General features: G+C 37.0%; 1 protein-coding gene across 2 annotated transcripts; it reads left to right on the top strand.

Moving 5' to 3' along the window:
• srfa (serum response factor a) lies at positions 1 to 25,448 on the top strand. Of its 2 annotated transcripts, XM_048169153.1 has the most exons (8): positions 1 to 961; positions 3,141 to 3,407; positions 17,499 to 17,757; positions 19,080 to 19,274; positions 20,786 to 20,887; positions 20,981 to 21,172; positions 22,257 to 22,333; positions 22,859 to 25,448. In XM_048169153.1, exons 1-8 carry the CDS (start codon positions 512 to 514, stop codon positions 22,946 to 22,948), a joined length of 1,632 nt encoding a protein of 543 aa, XP_048025110.1. In that variant the 5' UTR covers positions 1 to 511; the 3' UTR covers positions 22,949 to 25,448. The 2 variants fall into 2 exon arrangements, with proteins under 2 accessions (XP_048025110.1, XP_048025118.1); XM_048169161.1 differs by lacking the exon at positions 19,080 to 19,274 and having other exon boundaries at positions 11 to 961.
• Positions 25,449 to 25,659: the final 211 nt, after the last annotated feature.

Raw genomic sequence — 25,659 nt, forward strand, 5'->3', positions numbered from 1 at the left:
TAAGCGCGCCATCAGCGTTTACGTTCTCCCAAAAACAATAAACTTTATATACAACCAAAATGTCCTGATTTACGTGTTCAATGTGAATTATTAAGCGCGATATTGACGTTACTGTTGGTAACTAGTTCTGTTTGCGGAGGTACATTGTATGGTCGCGATTCGTCGTTTCCAAATGTGGCAAGCGCAGCGTAAGTTCAGTTGAGGTTTGATTGATGGACTGTAGGCGTAAACTATATGTTGTAAACTTTGTACGATGGTCGTAAAGGGCTAGTTTTGGAGGTTTCTTTTTGTAGTTTACAATCCAGTGACTTTAATACAGAAATTAAACGTGAGATAGCGTGCGTTTAGTCCGAGTTGTATGTTGAGTTGAGCTAATGTTCCTTAGCCTAGCATATGTATGGTAAGTTCGATATCAAGTGAAGCGATCTGCTGGATTTGATCTGTGATCTGCTCGGATCGCTACACCTACCGCAGATTGCCGTAGTGCTGCTAGCAGGTCAGTGTGTCAGCGATGTTGGGGGGAAACGGGACAGCCAGAGGGGCTGGGCGCTCAGGTAACGGCACAGGCTTGACCCATCTACAGGTGGGCAGCACATCTGGGGCTTTGGGGGCGGTAAACTCTGGCATAAACCTGCCCGATGGTGGCAGATACGACGACAGGCCGTCAGTTGAGGCTGTGCTGAGCGCCTCTGATGGAGACTCGGATTCCGGGGATGATGAAGAGAGTTCCGTCCTGGACAGGAGAGGAGTGAAGCGGGAGAGGAGTGAGATGGAGGTCGGGGGCTCCTCGGGATCTAATGCTGCACTGTCGGCTGTATATGGAGGAGTTTCCAGCGGGGTGGCTGGTGCAAAACCCGGCAAGAAAACACGAGGAAGGGTGAAAATAAAGATGGAGTTTATTGACAACAAGCTGAGGAGATACACGACCTTCAGCAAGAGAAAGACTGGCATTATGAAGAAGGTACGTTCAACCAGCACATGTACTACAAGGATACAAGTGCTAAACTACTACGCTAATACTGGCACTACAATTACTAACTTACTACTGCTGTACCAATATACTGTTAAGTATTAAACACTACTAGTATTAATGTTTTACTATACTGATTCTAATACTGTAGAAATTCTTGCACCACTGTTGCTAGTACTATCAGTACTAGTGCTACATCAAGTTACTGATAATAGCACAGTACCGATACTAGAACCATTATACTGTTGTGTTGTATTAATTCTAGTGCTGTTTCAATGTACTGATGCTAGTTCTGTATCAGAACTTGTACTACTATGCAGTTTACTGATCTAGCATTGCACCATGCATGCTAGTATCAGTATCCACTGTAATGATAGTGACTTCTGTATGTGACTTCGGTGTGTTTATAGACATACTAACACTGTAACCCCTATTGGAGTTTTTTTTATTCAGCTACAGTTTATTGATACTATTAAAGTTTCTGTACATGTCATGTACTGTTATACTGATTCAAGCTCTATATCACTCACTTGTTTTGTACTACTGCTAGTGCCTTTTCAAGTCATTGATGAAGCTATTGAACCATACTAGTACTGTACAATTATTAGTGCTGTAACTATTAAATTCACTTTACTATTGCTAGTACTTTACCAATTCTAGTACCACCACTCATGCTAGTGTTGTACTTTTACTAGTTTTATATCGAATCGATATACTGATTGTATTATACTAGTACCATTACCATTAATTGTGCAATAAAACTATACATAAACTAATACTGTACTCGTACTAGTACTTAACGGATACTAGTGCCATACCACTGTGTTCAAACTAATACTACACCGTGTTAAACTATACTGTAACTATAGTACTATACCAATACTACTATACCAATACTACTGTAACTACAGTACTATACCAATACTACTTTACATATTGGTACTATGTACTACTTTACTTATAGTAGTGCTATAACACTATACTATATTAGTTTAACACTATATACAGGTTTTGTACTACTGTTAGTACTTTATCAACATGTCAATGTTGCTGTTGTTATTGTTATATCAATTTACTTATGTTAGTACTGTACAATTACTAGCACTATATACATTTACTGATTTTGCTGTACTAATTGCATTACTACTATACTGATACTCATACTATGCAGATACTAGAACCATTAATCCAATGCTAAACCACTACATTTGCATTAGTACTGTACTCATACTAGTACTTTACAGTTAATAGTGCCATACCACTACACTTACACTACTCCTATACTAATACTAGTACCTAACGAATACTAGTGCCATACCGCTGTGTTGATGCTGTTACTACACCAACAATGGTGTTAAACTGTACTGTTATAAGTACTATGCCAATACTAGTTAACATGCTAGTACTATATACTTATTTACATATTTAAGTACTAGTTCTATAGCAAACTCTGTACTGATACTAGTTTACTGCTGTTTATACCACGCCACTATATCACTCTATCATATATCCCTCCTCTCTTGCTTTCTGACGTCTTAAGTGTTGCATTTGAAGGTAGTTTCCTCATCTGTTCTGACACATTTGTCATTGCCCTCTCAATTGTCATTCATTCCTGTCTCAGCAGAAATAGCCCTGATGACTGATCAGGTTACCACTGTGCTAGACATTGTTAATACATTTGCATATCTTGAGAACCGGCCTAGTTGCAGAAGTCGGGGACAGAGGGTGTAATGACAACCTGCAGTAGGCCACAGGTGACCTCGGGATCATGTGACAACCTCTCTGTTAATTGTGACTTATTAGTTGCAGTTAATTGCCCTTCTTACCAGTTCTTTTATCTCTTTTGCTTGGGCTACTGTCATCACCTCTCGTCTTTCTTTTAATTTTTTCTTACCTCATTCCCTTTTAAGGGGTATAAAGATCAAACCATGTGGTTTACAACCACAAGAATCCCAATTCAAGCTGAATTGCATTACACAAGCACATTGGGAATTTATTGGCGCATAAACTTCACATTTGTGATGTTTGTCATTGTTGTCTGTTCAATCAGCTTTGAGCTTACAAAACATGAGTTTGCCAGTGCTTATCAATCAGTGTCCACTGGTGAAGGAAACGTCACTCTAGAATAAAATGTCTCATTGTTATCTTGCTTTCTTCTCAACATTTCCAGGCTTACGAACTGTCCACCTTAACGGGAACGCAAGTTTTGCTCTTGGTTGCCAGTGAGACGGGCCACGTCTACACATTTGCCACACGGAAACTTCAGCCTATGATCACCAGTGAGACGGGTAAAGCCCTCATCCAGACCTGCCTAAATTCCCCTGATTCTCCACCCCGTACGGACCCTTCAACAGACCAGCGGATGAGTGCCACGGGATTCGAGGAGACGGATCTCACCTACCAGGTCTCAGAGGCTGATGGTCTTGCAGAGCCAAAGGTACATATTTTCTACCTCATATTTTCAATCATCTAGTTGCGCAGACCAGAAACTTTTTGTTTGTTCACTTAGGACTAGGGGTGTGACAAGATTAGACGGGTGTGACGATATTAAAATTTGACAAGATTTCTTGTCAAGGTGAAAAGCTGTCTCGCGATATTGCCATGACAGAGTGTGAGGGTGAAATTAGCATAGAATATGCCAGTGCTACATTGACATTGCACTGTTGTTTTGCTTTTTTTTATTATTATTTTTTTTTATTTAGAAATAAATACCATTTAATTCATTTGGATAACGGTCACTTCATTTGTAAATGTCTGCTCTGCTCATCCAGCACAAGCTGCAGAGTCGCACACAGTACAGCAGGAATCACAGTTCACTGATCATGTGACGAGAGTAAGGGGAGATGACTGACAAGACCATGGCGGAGGATTCATTCCGCAACAGAGCGTCTGAGCACTGCTGCTCCTTATACATAGAGTATGTGCGATCGTGAATTCGAAAGCGAAAGTAAAATGCAAGCTCCCTGGTGCGCGCAAATTAGACTACATACAATAGCCTTTCTCACAGTATCAAACCTTTCTCCCAATATCAAACCTATCTTAGGCTGGGCTGTGTTGTTGTAACCACATCTTCTCTCTGGTCTCTGTTTTAATCTCCATTTGAATTTTGAATATTGAGAGTACTTTGATTATGGTTGCACTTATTGTTTGCACTTAAGAATAAGAAAAAACTTATTTATTTTTGTTATTTATACTGTTTTTATTTCTATATTCAAAGGAGTTCAATTAGGAGGTCACACACAGCCTCAATCAGAAGTTCTGGAAGCTCATAATTCATGTACAGTAAGGTCTGAAGAGACTCATACAGGAGAGAAGCCTGTCAGTTGAGTTTGTAGTAAAACCTTTTTTTCAGTGCTAATATTGTTGTCTTTCAATGCATATGATAATTCCTACTCAGAAAGTAGAACTGAAATAACATCCATTGCAATATGATTAGTTAAAATGTTTAAAAATGCACCTCCAGACTATTTTTCCAGTCATAAATTTTGTCATTGAGGATTTCTTAAAAATACTGTGCAAAAACTCAATCTCTGTCTCTTCTCATCTCGTGAGCAAAGTGTCTCATCACACCCCTACTTAGGACACATTCTTGTGTTCACAATAGCTGGATGGAGCACAAAGGTCTCAACATTTGTTTTTGAAAGTTTTTTTTTAAACTTGTTAACATGGTACATAATTAAGAAATCTTTCAGGATGCACAGCACAACAAATTACACCTCTAAATTAATCCAATTTGAAGTTTAAAGGAGAAAAGTAGAAAATCTAAATAAACACTCTAGTTGACCCCATTAGTCTAGTTGGTTAATGGATTAGTTGACTCTGCCGAATATTTTACACATCTAAATACGAATCATCCTTTATAGTTTCATAGCATGGTCCATCATTTTCATCAAGTTTCACTTTAAGTGAAAACTTTCTCCCATTCCTGTTTCTTGACCTTTGTAGGTCTTGGTTTTCCAGACTACAATAGCTTGAAAGAAATCTGACATGCATGACTTTCACACTAAACCCCTTTTCGACTAGCAGCATCCATCATGCAAATACCAGTTTTGCCCACATTTAAGAACATTTGCGTCACCCCAAGCACGTCTTTGCGCGGCAGTGTGTATTATTCACAATGTCCAACTCTCATTGATAAGGATTAGATGCTGTCTACATGTCCTTATATAGTCTGGTTTTCCCAGTACACTTTCTTGGCTCATGGCTGATTACATTCCGTATAAGCTGCAGCTGTTTTCAAATTTGGATGACATATCCCCCCCTTTTCCCTACTGATTTAGGGCAAGTAGTGAGTGAGCATGCAAAATTTGAAACCTGAATCTCTGTTTAAGAAATTGCTTAAAAAAGCAGATCCTCAACTTGGGCTGATGAGAAGCTCATCAGATGGTCCATGTTTTGAAAAGTTATCATGGGAATGGGCTCCTCCTACTACATCAAATCTCAGATAGACAATGCTTTTACCAGATAAATTTTTGCATCCAAACATGCACAAGTGTTTTGGTTTAGTTGGTTTTTGGCTGATTTGTTGAATATTTACAATATATTCTTTCACTGCCAATGTTAAATTAACAGTAATGTGCTTTCATTTGGGTAGATAAAGGTGCACACATGCTACACGGCTTTTGTGACTTGGATTGGTATGGATGCAACATCATAAGCAAATGTTTTAATCATAAGCAAAAACTTTCCGTGTGGGTCCGCTAGGGACACAAATAATAGATTGCAGTCTTCTTGATTCAAACACCCGTGTGATCTCATTCCTAAATGACAATGATTTGCCTATATGTCTATTAAATTTTCACAAAATCTCACATTGCTGCTGATTCAGAGAGAGCAGTTGTCATGTATAGGTATGAAATGGCTTCACAAACAGTCTTTTCAACCATACAGTATCATTATTTCTGTTACATATTTTTAAATTATCACAGAAGTACTGGGATAAAAGTTTATAGTAGGTATACTTCAGAAGTGATTTAAAATAGAGCAAATTACTTCTTGAAAGTAACTTGGCGCTTCAAATAATGATTGTATCGATTACATCGTTACACCGATAGGTGGTGACAAGTGACTGTTTAGAAAATGTATTTGTCGTTGAATCATTCATTAAAAAAAATTTGTTAAAAAAAAACAACAACAAGCTGATCCAGTAATGGAACAAGTGAAGTATTCATGTGAGTCATTGAATCTTTCGTTCATTTCAAACCAATTTTTAAAAAAAATAATTCATTCAAATTAAACATTTTAAATAGACTGCAGCAATTAACATTTTATCAGAACCTCTAGTAAATAACGTTATTTTGTTTAGTTGTCTGTTCAGAATTGTGCAAGAATTGTGATCTCTATTTTAAAAAAAACAAACAAATGTGATTCTCAGTTTATCTGGAATCGTCCCGCTCTAATTTATGTTACAAAAGATTTCTATTTCTATTCATTTTAACAATCCTGAAAAATGTGTCATGGTTTCCACAAAAACATTAAGCAGCACAACTGTTTTCAGCAAATCAGCATTTTAGAATGATTTCTGAAGGAATTCATATGACAAGGAAGACTGGAGTAATGATGCTGAAAATTCAGCTCTTATCACCGGATTAAATTAAACTTTACAATATATTACAATAGAAAACAGTTATTTTAAATTGTAACAATATTTCACATTATTTCGTTTTTTACTGTATTTGATCAAATAAATGCTTGTTGAGCAGAAGAGACTTGTTTTAAAAACATTTTAAAAAATCTTACTGACGCCAAAATGTTTGAACCAGTGTTAAAGGTACAATTTGTGATATTTTTTTCCGCTAGAGGTCGTTAGAAGCCTATTCAAAACAAAGGCGTAGTTTGATGACGCCAAGTTTTAGAGCGGAAACTTGGGACATGTGGTCTCCATCTCAACGGACGGTGCAAAGGAATAGGGATTGGAGTCTGGAAGAACTCCTGTTCGTGGATGCGATTATTAACGTTACTGTAGTATGAAGCAGAGCAGGACCGAGTGTTGCGGGAGCTGAACGAGGAGCTGTAGCGATTGATCAACACACGCCTCACGAGCAGCGGGACTTTTATTATGACACAGTCGCCGGCGCCGCTTCCGCTTTTCCGGTCATGAGTTTACGGGAGCTGTCCTTGTCGACGGAACCAGCGGCAGATGGTAAACAGTAATTATGTTCCATAAATAAGTAACACAATCCACCATATAACGTGCACGAAGTAAATAAGGAACTGCTTGAAGCAAGCTAGTGGTTTGCTGGACGCTAGACACTACTTCCGCATTTGTCCATGGCACTGTTGTCATGTGGTTTCTACGTCAGTAAAGGCGGTAACAAAGGGTAACTGACGTCATTGACAGGCGACTGCACTGCCCCGTGTCACTGTTTAGAATGGGAATTTTCTCATGATTTACAAGTAGTTGAAAACATTAGAGATATTGTTAGTAATCAGCTGGACAAGATATATAACACTAGCCTAGTGGTTTTTGGATATTTTACTGCAAAAATTTTACATATTGTACCTTTAATTTTGACAGCAAATTTTGATTTAGTTTTAGTCATAGTCTTTTGACTAAAATGCCATTTAGTTTTAGTCATATTTTACTCATCGGAAATTGTTTTAGTTTTAGTCTAGTTTTAGTCGACTAAATATCATAAGATTTAGTCGACTAAAATCTAATTTAGTTCAATTGTAATGCATTAAGTAAGCATTTCTCTAACAATACACAGATCCAATACACTGATATAGGTACATCCAATATTCCCCAAACTGTTTATGTTCACCCAACTGTACTTTGCTCGCCAAAGCGGACAGTTTTTGACTGTTCAAGTGCAAAAACACACGAAAGAGCAAAATTCAGTACTTTTCAGGGATTGACACACTTAACATTGAGGTACTATTATAGTTTTCATTAAAAATTTTATTAGATTAGATTTTTTTTTTTCCGCTTTCATTGTAATTGTAGTTAAAATTTTTAGTAATTTTTAGTGTTTATGTCTTTAGTTTTTGCTTTTAAATGTCTATAAGTTTTTATTTCTGTTCATTTTAATATCTCAGGTTAAGCTAAAGCTTAGAAACTAGATTAAATAAAATAAGTTTACATTTTTATATATTTTTTTTATTTCAGTTAATGTTTATTTCAAGTAATGAAGTTTTTTTTTAATGGTTTTAGGTCTAATTAACTATAATAACCCTTATACTTGTAAAATATATTGAATAATGTGTCAAATAATGTTCTTAGTCTTTCCTTCCTATGACAGAAGATACAGTAGTTTACTATGAATTAAATAGAAATTAAATGAAATACAGTTTATTGTGTAAACATAATAACAGTAATGACCAGGAAAAAATAACAATTATAAACCATCCCGAAATACACCGTGACTCTTATTCTGAAATGTCTGCAGTCTGCACTGTAGCAGGCTGCTCATGAGGGTGATAGAATATGCATTATTACAACCGTCTAAATATACTACCATATAAACATCATGTAGTAAACATTGTCATAATTCATCAACATCAGTGTATAAGCAATCGCATGGCATAAATATGCGCTATTCATTAATTGTGAAGCAGTCTGAAGTGCTGCTGCTCGAGCCTGTAGAGCGCGCAACAGCGCCGCGTTTCCCGCGGTTAGATCAGCACACTATACTTCAAATGTGCGCATCTCCCACACAGGACCGCAGTCCTGACTGGATATCTTCCCAAATCGTCCCTCTCTTTCATTTTCGTCTCTTTTTATTCGTTGACGAAAATTAGAGTAGATTTTAGTCATAGTTTAAGTCATTCAAAACGCATTTTTATTTAGTCATCGTCTCGTTTTCGTCCGTGAAAAAATGTTATTGACGAAAATTATTCGTCAACGAAATTAACACTGGTTTGAACAGTAGTGTAATTGTTAAAGGATTAGTTCACTTTCAAATAAAATTTTCCTGATAATTTACTCACCCCCATGTCATCCAAGATGTCCATGTCCTTCTTTCTTCAGTCGAAAAGAAATTAAGTTTTTTGATGAAAACATTCCAGGATTATTCTCCCTGTAGTGGACTTCAATGGACTCCACTGTTGAAGGTCAAAATTACAGTTTCAGTGCAGCTTCAAAGGGCTTTAAACAATACCAGACGAGGAATAAGGGTCTTATCTAGTGAAACGATCTGTATATGTATATGTATATGTATATGTTTATATAAACAAATGATCGCCTTCCAAGTGGTTCCGCCAAAACTGCATTTTCGTATTCTTCAAAAAGCTTACGCTGTATGTCCTACACCTTCCCTATTAAACTTACGGAAAAAATGGAACTGGTGCTGCGTTCATTCTGTAAGTTGAATAGGGAAGGCGTAGGACATACAGTATAAGCTTTTTGAAGAACACGAAAGTGCGGTTATTATTAAAACCCCATTTAAGTAAACTTCATGAGTTTTACAACTGGCTATTTATAATAAACCTACATATGTGAGCAGCCACATTTACAATTTGGCTCTATTTAGTTTTATCATTTACAGTGCTTAGCGTAAGTGAGTACACCCCCTTTGAAAAGTAACATTTTAAACAATATCTCAATGAACACAAAAACAATTTCCAAAATGTTGACAAGACTAAGTTTAATATAACATCTGTTAAACTTATAACATGAAAGTAAGTTTAATAATATAACTTGGAGAACAAAATTATCAGTTTTACTCAAATTAGAGTGATGCAAAAATTAGTACACCCCACAGAAAGTCTCTGGAGCAAAGCTAAATTTGAGACTACAAATGTCTAATTTAACAAGAATTCAACCACAGGTGAGTCTAATAATTCATTACACAAGTGTCCAGCAGACATTTGACTAGGGCTGGATGATTAATCGAAAAGTAATCGAAACCGAAATTCAGAACCTGTAATCGACGTAATTTTCCCATGTCGTTTATTTCATTTTTTTACTCCTGTTAAAAGGGGTGTAACGATACGCTCAGGTCACGATACGGTACGTATCCCGATACGGAGTTGACGATACGATACGTATCACGATATTTTGAACAAAATGAAACAGAAATTCAAACAACATTTATTCAAAAAACATTAACAAATTTCAATAATTTCCCTTGTTGTACATACAAGATCACATTTCAAGGTTTAATAAAAACCTTCTGTATTCAAATCAACAGCTTAATAGGTCTGTCTGTCACTGAAAAATAATGTTAAATCTAACATGAACTTAAAATTATGAATAGGGGCCGTTCACATGTTGCGTCTAAAAATGCGTGGAAGGAGCGGCCGCACCGCTTCTCCTTATTTCCAAAGCGCTTGCGCTACTGTGGCGTCGGTCGTTGCTATGCAACCATGAACTGCGCTCTCTAAGATGATCAGGAAGTTTCAGCAAAGGATAAATGATTTATAGCCCTTGCATTAGCTTTACTATGAGATATATTTATGGAGATGAGACAGCTGTACATCTATGATTGTTCATCTCGATGCGCCTGGAAAACGCACCGGATGCGCGTCGCGACGCGTTGATCCCATTATGAGCGCGTCTGCCTTGTGGCTACATTTGAAATAACTGACTTGCACGCGGAAAAGACGCAATATGTGAACGGCCCAGCGGAACTTCTTAAAGCAAAGCATCGCAAGCATCTTTTGCTTTTCTGTGAGCACAGCTGTTGCTGTGGCACTGCGGTGAAAGAAAGCCACGACTTTTCTCACGTGACCAAGCAAGAGACTGACGCGAGAAACGTTTAAACCTGCTTGCAAGATTCGATGTTGTGCGCGAAACACTTACTGAACTAGAGAGCTGACTGAGACACACCCTTAATATGCGGTGACAACCCGGCTTCTCTAACTGCCACCTCCTTGTTGCAGAGTAGGTCACGTCGGCAGCTCAACCAATAAGATTAGACTGCCGTCATATCGTAAAAGTATCGCCATCACTCTACGATACATATCATAAAATTTTTGCATCGCGATATATCGTACTGCGATAAATCGTTACACCCCTACCTGTTAATACTTCCCACTTAAAAACATACTACCGCGTGTGTTGCCATGTGACTCTGCCCCGTCCAGTCAACACGCAGGTGAACGCAGTCAACACATGGCGCGTGAGCAGTGAGCCTTGCTTCTTCACTAAAGTTTGTCAGTTGTGTGTGTTTTAAGGTTTGCCAATTTAGACATTCAAGAGATTTAGATGTGTATTATTATATCAAGCTACTGTGCTTGCGCAACTGCATTTTGGCATGAACATTCATACAAACAGTAGCTGCACAAGCTTCACAGTAGCGTGAAGATCGCATGCACTGAGGAGCAGAAACTAGTTGTCAACACTGTCCTGTGATATCACTTAAGTAGCTTAAGGCATCATTACACAGAAAAAATGGCACAAAAACCAACTCTAAGTGCCATAAAATCACAAAAATGTGCATTTACACAGATTGTTTAATGCTTCTCTGAAGCGGCATAAATGCACTTACACAGGAATTAAAATCGCGGGAAACAATGCTTTGAACATAACTATTTTAAAACTACAGTTTTAACAAAATGTTTTTAAAAATTTTTAAATACTGTAAATGTTTCTCTTTGTGAGATTTGGTTAGTGGTGGCTAAAATGCATCTTTACGCACAACTGCCAGCCTGCATGGAGAGCTTCTTGAGACTCCAGAGACACCAGAAGCTTCAAATACCTGTTTGTTGCTCAACACTGGCTTTTGTTTTTTTTTTAGCGACTCCAGAGACACCAGAAGCTTCAAATACCTGATTGCTGCTCAACACTGGCTTTTTGTTTTTTAGCTGCCCTTTTAATGCAATACATTTTTTGACAGGATCTTTCATTAATAAGCCTTTATCAGGGTATCCGCGGGGCATTGAAAAGCATTAAAAGTCATTAAATGGATTTTGTGAAAATCAAGGCCTTGAATGGCATTGAAAAGCATTAAATTTCATTTATACAGGCATTACATTTTTTAGATAGTTTTGAAAAAAAACTACCAGTTTATTTTGAATAAAGCCTAAATAATTAATGATTTGCTGTTGCAAAATATGTACATTGGTGTGATACGCACACGGAACCAGTTTGGTAATTGCCTCCGGCCGGTGCGAAATTGCCATAACGCCGGTTTAGACAGCGGCGGGCTGGGAACTGTAGACAGAAGGCTGCATCAGTGTTGCCAACTTAGCGACTTTTCAGGCCCCTTTTGCGACTTTTTTTCCTAAGAAAGCGTGTTGTGACAAATACAGCGACTTGTTAACCTGATCTAGCGTCCGAGACCCCCTGGTACAACCGCACGAGCACGAGATTGCTTTTCTGCCGCAGGCGCAGGAATTCGTTCCGCCTTTCTGGTTCAGCATTGAGGATGTGCGCTCAGTCAGAGAACAAATAAAATAGATAGGCCTACTATTGCTTCTAACCTGAGTGATCATTTTACGTGTACATATAGCTAAAATCACTGCAAATGTCTATTTTATGTGTATGGTGATTTTGTCAGACAACATCTCGATTAGGCTATAAATCAGGATTTTAGTGCTGGTTTAACACGTCAGGGCTCGAACTTTACTCTCCCGACCGGACAAGGACCTTATTAAAAAGTCAATACCAAAAAAACAAACAAACAAACAAACAAAACAAACTTGGTAATCACCAAAACGGGAGTATGAAATATTTTATTTCATTTAGTGTTAGTGGCGATCCATAGTGGATAATAATAGGCTGTATAATGTACTGACGATAACAGTGTTGCGCTGTTGAGGCTCGCGCAGCATCTCGAGGAGAAATGGAAACATGAGCAAAGCACACAAAAAGAAACTTGGTTAAACATACTGCAGTAAAAATTCAAAATGTGGAGTTTACTGGTAAGTAATATCACACGACCTGTTTTGCTAAATAGGCTACCATCACGATTAAAAATGTGACACTGATTTCATACAACAGTTCAGTTAACAAATAATTAATATTAAGCCACTTACATTTTAGAAGGAACATTGACTGTTTTTGTTCTATTTTAGCACCAAAAATCGTTTCAAACAAAGTTCACAGCAGTACTACCAAAGCGCAACTCTCAGCCTTGTTTTCATTACTGATTCAGCGTTTTGAACGAATCGGTTGAGTCAAAGATTAAATGACCCATTCATTCTTGAATGAATCAGCCATTGGAATGAATCATTTGAATGAATGAATCAGTGACACTCACTTATTAAGATGGTTACTTGACGCCACCTAGTGGTGGTTTAGTTTCATTTTTAAAATATAATTTCCCCTCTAACATTTCTTATTTGTATTTTCAAAAAATATTTTAAAAAATTCCATAACATTATTTAATGCAGTTGTAATCAATCAAAAATATGCAGATTTACATACGTCAAAGCTGCAATATTCTGAAAGGATATTGCTTCAGAACAAATTTGTTTCTACCAAAAACAAAAAAAAAAATTCCGGACAAACTACTGTTTTGCTCGTACAAGACAAAATATATAGATGAAACAATTTTATTGGGAGTTTGGCTTAAAATATATTAAGTGAGCAAAAGTGTAGCAGCAGAGAAGCAAACAAATGTAAAGGGCTGACACTTGGCAGAATGCGAATGCAACAATGACATGATGAAGTTTCTAATTGCCGTATGTCGTCATCTATCGACATTTAGCGGCATATATATATGGCATTAAAAAAATAAAAAATTGCCATTAAAAAGGCATTAAAAAGCATTAAATTAGATTTGATGAAACCTGTAGAAACCCTGTTTATCTGACTGAGTTCTGCTGTTCTCTAAAACACTCGCATATCTTATGATAATTTGATAATCTCCATTCAGTTTTCACACAATATTAGTTGTTTTCATGCCTTTTGCACAACATTGGACCATTTCATACTTTTCATCTTAAGAAAGATCTTTCTTCCTCCCCATATTGCATGAGAACTGTGACTTGCTTAATAATGTGGAACAACCTCCAAGTAGGGTTTCCATAGACCTGGCATATTATTTTGTCTGAGATTGATACCAGTTGTCTAAAAAGACATGGATAAATAAACATTTTCTTAGAAAAACTAAAATCTGAATGTTTATTGTACTGAAATCATACTGATATGTCACTTGCATAATAATTTGGAATGCGGTGTAAAGCAATATCTCATGTAGGGTTTTCGTTTTATATAATGACCACTAGGAGGTGGTTTAGGCACATGCTTTTCTTGATTGGTTTTCTCTAAAGAAAAATATGTTAATTTGAAAAAAAGTAAAAGAGTGACGCACGTTTTTGGAATATAATATAACAATGCACAATCACAGTGATGCCGATTGTGTTAAGCATTTACCTTATCTGAGAGAAATGTTGCGTTGCGTTGATTTACAGTCTCTTCATAGGAAGATTACAAACGGCGAAAGCCAATTGATGACACACAACGATTCTCTGCTGTTATTTTGATGGTTTGCTTCACAATGTGAGTACAGGACTCTTTTACTTCACTGCCCCTTGTTGGTAGACATTTTTTTAATTTGCCCTATGTTTCGTCTCCTGCTTCTTGAATCTCGCACCGCCGGAGCTGACTGGAATGCTTAATGGTTGTCATGACAATGACGTAGTTTAGGGCGGCTATATTTCGCGTTCATTTACACTGAACCAGAACAGTATCAGAGTCGCCTTTGATACTAGGGGCTGAGGTGGGTCAGACCCTGTGTATTTTAGGTCTGCTTTTATGCGGCATTGCATCTTTACCCTAACTTTATCTAACGGCTGTGTAAAGATGCCGTTAGAAACTCAAAAGTTATTATAGCATATATTTTTCTAATTTTGAAGTAACTATTTACAACCCACAGCTTCACAATTAATAGATAGTCATACCGTCTAACACATGCAATCACTCTCATTAAAGTGAGCTGTTATGTCAGATCACTCTTTCAAAAGGAAAAAATATCCCAACTTTAATAGTCAAGCAAATTTACAGTACAAACCTTGTAAGTGAACTATGAGGGCAAAAAACAAAAAAACAATAATCGTTCATTAATCGTAATCAAGGTAAAATGTTCAATTAATTAAGGTTTTGAACCCCTTCTCATTTCATGCTGTCAGCAATGGCACCACATGGAAGAGAAATGTCACAAGACCTGAGAGAAAATAATTTCTTTACACCAGAAAGGTGAAGGCTACCAGAAGATCAGCAAAGCTTTACTTATCAGTCAGAATACTGTAGCAAAAGTGGTACAAAAATTAATAAAAGATGGAACTGCAACCATCTCACAGAGACGTTCAGGTCGTCCACGGAAGTTAACACCTCAACAGGAGCGTCTTCTGATGAGAAAGGTTGAAGAAAATCCACATGTAAGTTCACTGCAGTTATCTAAAGAAGTAGAAAGTCAAACTGGGGTGACTATTTCCGGTGACACAATACGGCGTACACTGCAGAGGAATGGCATGCATGGGTGCCGTCCACGAAAGAAGCCTTTCCTAAAGCCCAGGCACAAAAAAGCCCACCTAGAGTTTGCCAGGGCCCATGCTGACAAAGATGAAGACTACTGGGATTCTAAACTTTGGAGTGATGAGACCAAGATAAATGTTTTTGGAACTGATGGCTTCAAAACTGAATGGCATCGCAAAGGTGAGGAATACAAAGAAAAATGCATGGTGCCTACAGTGAAACATGGTGGTGGCAGTGTCCTTATGTGAAAGAGAAGATGCTACCATCACTCCGTGCCCTTGGTCGTTGTGCACTTTTCCAACATGACAATGATCCTAAACGCACATCTAAGGCCACTGTTGGATTTCTGAAGGAGAACAGGGTGAAAGTGATTCAGTGGCTGCTGATCTGGCTGATCTCGTGAGGTGAATCGTTAGTATAATACAAAATTCAGATGGGATTAGATTTTGAGTTGCCAAAAAACAGTAGTTAATTTGCTCTGGAATTTTTACAGAGGTTGTGTGAGAAAAACACAGACATGGCAGATTCGGATGGGATTAAAATCTCAAAGTACATCTGTGAAACATAAATTTCCCCCTGTAAAACTAGTCCAGTCCGAATAGGGCTTAAGTCCAGATTTGCTCTGGTCTCTCAGCCAAGCTCAGTTCTGCTTCTCTGTTTGGATGAAATCTTTCTGGTATTTCTGCCCTTCTTTTGAAGGAGAAGATAAAATTTTGTGCAGCTCAGAGGCTGCTAGATCCGTCATCCCTGTTTTGTAGGTTTGGTTCAGAGCTGCCTGAAATAGCAGTGCTCTCTCGCTGTGTGGACACCTGTTTTCCTGTGAAGGCAGCTGCCGTTCTTGGGATCGGCATGACACAATTGCCTTTATCACGCAGTTGTTGCAACAGGCTCTGCTGCGATCAATCAGTCTTGGTCCGCCACAGGAAGACGCTGTGACATGAAATAAATGTTATGATAATGTCATTCCGAACTCATTTGGCTGTCTTTCTTCTGTGGAACAGAAAGGAAGATCTTTTATTTTAGAAAGTTTCAGCTGTTTTTGTTCATATTATGAAAGTGATCCCAAACATATCTTTCATTTTGATATAAATAACCCTGTATTGTGGTTTGTGTTCATCGAGTTTCAAATAAATGCGTTCCAAATAACAAAATAAGATGAAGTACCTTTCATTAGTAAAGTGTTATTTGACTGGATTATCAAATAGGCATTATTACATTATGTGATATATAAATAGTTCTACAGTGAGTCAGAATAAAATTCAAACTGTGATTGACTGCTTTTAGTCATATAATTCATTGCATAATTACTCACACATAATTATTATTCATGAGCAAAGACTTCACTCATAAAATGTAGTTAAAGGATTAGTTCACTTTCAAATGAAAATTCCTAGGTGTATATGACTTTCTTCTTTCTGATGAACACATTCAGAGAAATATTAATAAATATCCTAACGCATCCAAGCTTTATAATTGCAGTGAGCGGGATCAACAAGTATGAGGTGAAGAAAGTGTCTCCATCCATATTCATCCATCATAAACGTGTATTCCACACGGCTCCGGGGGGTTAATAAAGGCCTTCTGAAGCGAAGCGATGCGTTTGTGTAAAAAAATAAATAAAAAAAAATCCATATTTAACAAGTTATGTGTAAATATATCTAGCTTCCGCCAGACCGCCTTCCATATTCAAATTAAGAAAAAAACAGAACTATCGTCCTGTCAGTTAAACTTTTTCCTTAAGTTGAATAGGAAAGGAGTAGGACGTAGCGTAAACTTTTTGAACTGCGAGAGTTTTACATTTTCTTCATAAGTAGAATACGGAAGGCAGTCTGGCGGTTCTTGTGTTTATCAGAAAGAAGAAAATCATATACACTTAGGATGGCTTGAGGGTGAGTAAAAGCTTGGGCTAATTTTCATATGAAAGTGAACTAATTCTTTAACATTAACTATATAATAACCAAGTTTTCTTGTATATTATAGATATTTCATTATATAATGCTTCATGAATAATGAAGTAAAATGCATCCTTTAGCATGTATCAATCTTATGCTCAAATCAGCATGTATTTATTTATATCTATATTGTATTGTGACAAAAAAGTATATTGATTGTCCCTCTAAATTTGTGCTCCTTAAAATCATTTTATTTCTGACTTTGTTGTTGCAGGAAATGATAAAGCCTACATTCACTGCTGCCACTTTACCTGGAGGCACGAGCACCAACAGCACGACCACACAGTCATCAGCCTCTTCCTCTCCCTCCTCATCCTCAGTTGCCATGCACACTCAGAGCAGCGCCCCCTCGCTGTCTGGCACCACCTGTTGGTCGATGAACGCTCAGAGCGTCTCTAGTGCAAACGGCACAGTGCTCAAAAGTTCTCCCGCTGGCGTGATGCAGCTGCCAGGTGGATTCACGCTCATGCCAGGTGGGGGCTTGTGTTCATTCGTTCCTTTGTTGCATGATTTTTTTTTTCTTCTCCCTTTACAGATTAGTCCAGATTAAATCTTATTTGACTTTCCAGATGGGTTGCATGATGCATTGCATCAGCTTGCATGACATCTTCGTGTTTTAATGAATTCACATGAACTTATTTGCTTGCTTGCATGCCTGCACACTTTGAATTCTGCTTCCAACTGATTTCGTCTGTTTAAAGGCCTGTTCACATCAAGAGTGATGCAATGAACAAATCGCAATATATTTAGTTTTTTATTCACATGAAATAAATTTTATCTAGATCAGTATTTATTCAGAAACACATACATTCATTTCAGGAAGATTCTATGATGTTTTTAAAGTTATATTGATTTTTTTTTTTTTTTTTTGTGCTTATGCATGCTTTTATTTATTTAAAATAATCTATTTAATATTTTATATAGATTTCAAATTTCAGTAAAACGTTTCAGAAAAAAAACTCAAACTCAGTGAAATTATTGAAAATAAAGCCTTAAGTAGGTTGGTATAATCTTATTTTCCTTGGAAAATATTGCTTATTATTTCAAACACTTTTGTCTGCAAATCTAAGTCATGTGGTGCAACCAGCATACAAAAAAAGTGTCATGGTCAATAAGAGATAATTGACCAGGTGTTCAGGTGTAAAAATGTCACGTGGTGCGACTCCCCAAAACCTAATGATATTTAAGAATTAATATTTCATAATATTTAAAAGGAATTCTTTGAAAGATAGATTTAATAAAAAAATTTAATTAATCTGTGTACACTCAAATCTTGTAAAAGTGCAAGTGAAAAAATGTTTTTACTTTTGCTTGATGGTTATGCCGCATGACTTTTTAAAAATATTTTTGAAAATAAATAATATAAAACCATATGAAACAAACATGAAAATAAATATTAACATGAATATCAAACTAGTTTTTCCTTTTTTATTGTAAACATTCTTGTTTGTCATTGACCCACATATTTACATTAAATTCCAATTTACATTAAAGACAAAGATGATATATTTTAAATATTATTCAAGATATGAATTTTGATTTCCTTGAATTTCAAGATCTTAATGTTAATATCTCAAATGATAAGTTCAGTACTGTGAATCTGTTCAAACTGATTCACTGTACCAGACTGTTTTTTTTTTTGTTTTTGTTTTTTGACATGGCAACAAAAAATTACTCCAATCGCTTCATTTTGTTTTAAAATCTTATCTCACCAAAAATTCTTGCTTGGTGTGACTAGGCCTTGAACATGCGAGTTCTGCTTTGCTTGCTGAGGGTGTCGCTGTGTGTCCCGCAGGCGCTTCTCTTCCGCCTGGCACACACACTATTCCTCTCAGTCAGCTGCAGACACACTCTCTGGCCATACAGTGTCCACAGACGCAAAACAGTCACGCCATGACTAGCACAACCACTGCCGCTGCTGTCCCTGCACACACACAACCCACCGCACAGGCCACGCTCTTCCGCCTGCCAGCCACTGTCTCGCTTACAGGTCAGTGTGTTTCATACTCTTTGTGTGTTTTGCCATGTTGAGGGAAACTGAACACCTGGTGGGGGCTGGAAACATGCTTTTAAGGATCATTCACAATTTGCATGCTTCAGCTTTCATAAATGTCTTATAGTGATGCCATTCAAAAATGAAGTTAAATGTTATGAGTTTGACTTATGTGACATTTGTATTATTTAAAATTACTAACATTTCATCAGTAATACTTTATATTTACAAATATGCGTGTGTGTGTGTGTGTGTGTGTGTGTGTGTGCATATATTATTAGGGCTGTCAAGTGATTGAAATTTTTAATTAATTACACTATGTGGCAGTTAATTAATCAAATTAATCACACATCAAATTTGGCTGAGAAAATTAAAGTCATTATTGTGTTAAATGAGATAGCATCAAAAAGAAAATTACAAAGTAGCTTTAGAAAAAAAGAATTAAAGAAATGGCTCTCTTTATGAATGGGCCATTGAATCATTGGTTCACCCAATTCATTCGTTAAAAACGCGGATTCATTCAGAAAAGAAACTGTGTTGCTCAGAGATGCACAACAGTTCTGATCTGGCCTTATAGGTAATGTTTTTGTTGGCAAAATTGAGCCAAAGCAGGCAATATTGTGTCTAAAATAAAACACAATATTAACTTCTTATTTACTGAACTGTTGCATAAAATCAGTATCACATTTAAGCTCATGCGTAAAATGCGTTAACGTTCTGGACAAAAACAGCACTCGTATGATATTTCACTCGTTACTTGTGTGATATTGCTTAACTATATCATGATATAAATATGAGACAAACTCATGCAGTGGCATTTTTGCCCTGATATCTTGAATGCTAGGGGCGTCTAACTGCATTCTATAGGCTACATCAATTAATATATGTGTTTTTTATTTCATGTAATATTTGCAATTTATTTTAATTCACACTCATTTCAATTAACTATTATAAATTATTTTAAAGGGGTCATGAACTGCGTTGTTTTGCGATTGATTTACCAAAGAATCAGCAGTGAAATACCAAATATAAATAAATGAAGCTCAACTGAGACATTCACAATGTTGAAAATAAATAACCATATTCCTAGCATTAGGATCCTTTGAAGGTAATGTTATTTATGTCCTGTATCGCTCTTCTCTCCTCCTCCTCTCACTAACACGCCAGTGGGCAGGGCTAACGTTGTAGTGATGAAGTAGGCATTGATTTCTTCTGCAGACGCAGTGTTTCACCTATCTATGTCAAAGGCACATTCCAAGATCAGTGGTTCGCTGGGCCTGGTGTCAGTAAAAGCTTTTATTGGACTAACAAGGAAGTTTTCAGTTCTGAAGCTTGCAGGATATTCTTATAGTACAATGACCTCTTATATATCAAAAGCTCAAGGAAAAGTTGATTTCTCAATTCATGACCCCTTTAAATAGTTGTAGGGTGTACAGTTCATTCATGTATATAATTATGCCAAGTATTAAAAGTGCACTGAGGGTATTTTCTTTTTGTTTTTATATCAGGTGGTCCGATGCCTCAACAGTTACAAGCCATCCAGGTTCACCCCAGCCCTCAAAGCAGTGATAGCAGTCCAGAGATCAGCCAGACCTCCAGCAGCTCCGCTGGTACTTACTGCAAAAACCTTCTCATTGAATACTGACTGAATCATTACAGTGAATCAGTAAAACATGTTTTCTTTCTCTTCTGCACTCCCTTAGTAAGTCACACTGCTACTATAGTCACATCCTCAGTGCCTTCTTCAGTGGCAGGTCACATGATGTACCCTGGAGCGCACGTCATGTATGCTACATCCACCCCTGGCCTTGCTGATGGGGGTCTAACTGTGCTCAATACCTTCCCACAACCACACACTGCAATGCACGTGTCCCACACGCAAGCCCAAGACTCAGGTCAGTCACCCTTTCACAGATGCGTATTGGTGTATTTATATCTTGTCAGAATTGGTATAATAATGACATGAACAGATAGTCTTTAATCAATATGGAAATCTTCTAATTTAGGTAAATATTTTGAAAGCACCATAATTCTGTTGTTTAAAGTCCCTGTAAAGTCATTTTAAAGTATGTGTTTTGAGTTTGTCACACCACAGAAAAATGTGTTATTAACCACCCTGCCAAATTTTAATGATTTTAAAAAATCTGCAAGTAAATGAAATAAGTTATCAAAATCTCGAAAAAATAGGCAGCGCTCTCTGCTCTCAAACGCTGGGGGCGTGTCCGCTGTCGGCGCTGAAACCACACCCACTCGCGAGAGCTGCCGTCTCAACTTGTCTAATGAGTCAAACATACTGATGCATATAAACAAAAGAATCACAGCCGAACTGTTGTCGAGTCGACAAATGACGGCGCCGCGAGACGGGAGGATAAAGGCCGGGACGGGAGAGACTCTGTCCGGCCCCATATATCATCGGTTATCGTCGGGACGGTAAGAAGGCCGAGGCGGGAGGGGGGCCGAGGTCTGTTCAGTCACATTCACCAAAAACAGCGGATTATCTGTGAATCCCAGCTGTCTGATTAAAGTTTATAAATAAGGAGACCGAGCATATTGTATATTTTAACAACCATGTAATATGCATTTGCGTGACGAAGGCATTATTAGCTAAATGTGCAAAGGGCTGTATGACTGTAATGACACTCGAGATTGAGCGAGTGAACCGCTGTAGAGGCGGCGCCACACTCGGTGCGTCATCGACAGTTATATAGTCTTAGGGGCGGGGCCATGCTCGGGGGATGATGTGCGTCATTAGACCCCCGTTTTAGCTCCGCCCAAAAAATCCTGAGCAGAGACTTGGTGAAAAACTGTTTAATGCTCTAACTTCACAATTAAGCATTACACAATTCACAGACTTTGTAATGTGTTTCAGCAATACATTTGTAACATTTATAAAGTGTTTAGAAAGAATTCTCAGAATTGACTTTACAGGGCAATTTTTCAGTTTTATTGTATTCTTTGTTTTGTTTTGGTCATGTTTAGGTGCAGTTCCTCAGATGTTTCTCACAGGACCTCCAGGAACTGTACAGATCCCAGTTTCAGCCGTTCCGCTACATTCGGTAATATATTAAAACAGAGAGCATTCTTTACATGAAATTTTTGTTGACCATGTAATTTTACTCATATAGCACAATATTAAGCCTTTATTCATTGTATTACAGGAATAAAAATGTAACATTACAAGAACACAAGCATATTGTTACGAGAACATAGGCACAATGTTATGAGAATAAAAATGTAACATTACTAGAATAAAGGATAATGTCTTCATTCTCATAACATTATGCCTTTTTTTTTTCTTGTATTGTTACAAGATTGTTCTCAAAACACCTTTATTCTTCTAACAATATGCCTCAATTTTCAAAACATTGCACATTTATTCTTGTAATGTTTTGACTTTCTCCTAACATAACATGAATTTTGTTCTCATAACATTGACTTTTCTCAAAACATTGTAACCACTTTTTTTTTTTTTTTTTTACCGCAGTTAATTGGCAGTTAGGAAAGTGTTATTCATTTTAAACTTATGAACATGAAAAAGAACATGCAATTATTCAGCTCCCCTTTTGTTTCTATTCTTTCAGATGTTAATAAACCAGCAGCCCACTGGTAGCAGCAGTACCACCCTCACGGAGCTGCGGGTGGTTAATTTGGACAATCCCAAAGGAGACTGACCTATAAAACATGAGGCCAGTGTGACTGTTCTCTCACACTGATATTCCAGGGATCACTCATGCCATGCAATCAGACTGCCATTATATTTATTACTGCCTTCTTGCTGCGTGGGGTTCATAAACCCATACATACAGGAATATTGAGGTGTAATGGGACATTTGAAGGATGATTGCGTCTCCTCATGGACTCATTTTGGTAGGTAGTGTGATGATAGATCATTATGGTTCACATGTATACACAGACACGCATATTTACTTCAGGATTTCATGGAGACATCTGTTCTATCGCTGCTTGGTGTTCACCTTTTTGCCAAAAGACTCAGATGTTGGACAGTGGTATATGATTATGTCCATTATCAGTAAAAATTCAAACCTCTTCGCGGTACCACAGTTGAAGTATCTTCAGTTGAATCTTTCTTTATTTAGGAATGCCTCTTCTTATCTAATTTATAATTCATTTTGAGTCTTTAGAGGTCAAAAAAATTGATTCTTTCAAGAGTTTATGTTGTGAAGTTAGCCGACCATGACTCCTCGGTGTAGGTTTAATGGTGGTTTGTGTGTGCTTCACCCAATTCTTTCATCTTTTTCCAAACTTCCTGTCATTTCAAACCTTTTCAACAGTTATTTTGCAGTGTCTGACCTTCTTTCCATTAAAATAAATGGTGACTGGTGCGGTCAAGCTCCAAAAAGTGCCATTAAAAAAGACAGTACATGTTTTTTTGGTCATTTTTAGAGCTAAACAGCCTGTGTACCAATTTATAAGCAGGTTTGGAAAGACAGGAGGGTCAGAAAATGATGGGTGAACTTGCCTTCAAAATAATGCTGGATACTCTTGCACTGCCATCAACACTCACTAGGGGTTTTGTCTACAGTTTGAATACCACTGTAGTAAATAATTTCTTAAACAGCATGTCTAAAAAATATAATTTGTCACCCGCATCACATTCTGAATGGCCTTTGTTACTCCATTAGAAGTTCTACGATATCTTAAAATGATCCGATTATTTCAATGTGCTGCTATAATTTGGATTTAGACATGATCAATACTATAACCATATCTGGATAAGTCATTCCATGTTGTGATGCTGTGCCAAACTATACTGTACATGTCAATAGCTGGAGCTGTCAGAAGTCAACTTTTCTGCTTAAAGGCTTCAGGCAACACATGCTTTAGCCACTGTGTAATGATGCTGTAACAGAAAAACACTGGCTCGCATTTGCACTGCATGACAACGTACCGAAAACGGTGGTGCTGCAGAATCACAAGTGAATAAACGGATGCGGATTGCAGTTCGCTCGAGCTTTTCCACTGCTTCATGGCTTATTTAGTTCACCAAAATAATAAAATAAGTGATGGATCTGCTATTATAGGTACAAGAATGGCAAGTTTTGTTCAAAACTGTTATTTTCACTGAATTAGCTAAAATTAAATAAAATGTAGTTAAACTGTTTATACGTGCACCCACATATTACTATTGTAAGTGACTTTTGGTTTTTTTATCACCATACTCTTGTTTTTTTTTTTTTTATTCCCCCAAATATTTTATTTGAATTTCTTGAAATGTCCAAAGGGCTGTATGTCTCGACGATGTCTGCTTGTATGTGCGTTTTCTCCACAGAATTTTAAACCAACATTATTGACATTCAGAGGCATCCATGGGTCTCTTCTTCAATGGCTTGCACCACATACTGCAAGCTTGGAGCATAACGCCTTGTTTTCTCGTACTGCTAAATGGATTTAAATGGACCACAGCAATACCCAGAGTTTCAGGAATGACGTTTTCTCTTCATTTCATGGATTTTCATTTTGTGGACCCGAGCACATGTTTTTTTTGACCAGTGCAAACTGAAAAAAAAAAAAAAGATTGGGGAAAAAATGTGTGTGATTTATAAAGTGGCCAGAACAAAAGTATTTGTTTTATTCAGTATTAATATGTTTTAAATCCAGGGAAAAACTTTGAATTGTTGATTTACATTATGATGTTCTTTAGTGAATCTCTTGAATGCTTTCAAGAACTCACCAGGTCATATTTCACTCCACAACCAGAAAAAACAACACATTTTTTGCTAAATCTGTTTTGGCCTTGTGACATTTTCATGACAGTTAACCACATTTTTTTTTCTCATTTCTGATCCAACAGATTAATGCATCAATAGGATATTAAATCGTAAGGTGTTTAGGCATTGTTAGTATTTGTTGATCAAATTTTATTTCATGAATATTAATCAGTTTGGGAAAGTACACTTAATTGTCATGAAAATATTCCCACAATGTGAAAAATGTTGAAAAGTACTATTAATTTTTGAGTGGAATGTTACCTGGGTGTTTGACTGTCTTTTTATTGGCTGTTATAGTGTGAAATTGTGTGAACACTAGAGAAAAGTGTTGAATGTACCATACTGTATATGGCCCTCATTGTACATAATCTGATTTCCTACTTTAACAATCTGTAAGTAGCTCATATGGTTGCATTTGAAATTAAAATATTTCTGCACCCTGGATATATTCAGTGGACTAAGTGTATATATAAGTTGTAATGTGAAGCATGGACATCTGTCAGTGCTTTTTCTTTCTTTTAGCACACCGTAACCAGTTGTGGATAAAACGTTTGCTTTAGTATTTTCATTATCTTCTTCAGTGCCATTTTCTGAAGAATTAGGTTTGTTTTATTAGATTGTTGGTTTGTTTTTGTATTACATGTTGAGTAAGA

This window comes from Megalobrama amblycephala, linkage group LG2 (assembly GCF_018812025.1).
Source record: "Megalobrama amblycephala isolate DHTTF-2021 linkage group LG2, ASM1881202v1, whole genome shotgun sequence".
Classification (NCBI taxonomy): Eukaryota; Metazoa; Chordata; class Actinopteri; order Cypriniformes; family Xenocyprididae; genus Megalobrama; species Megalobrama amblycephala.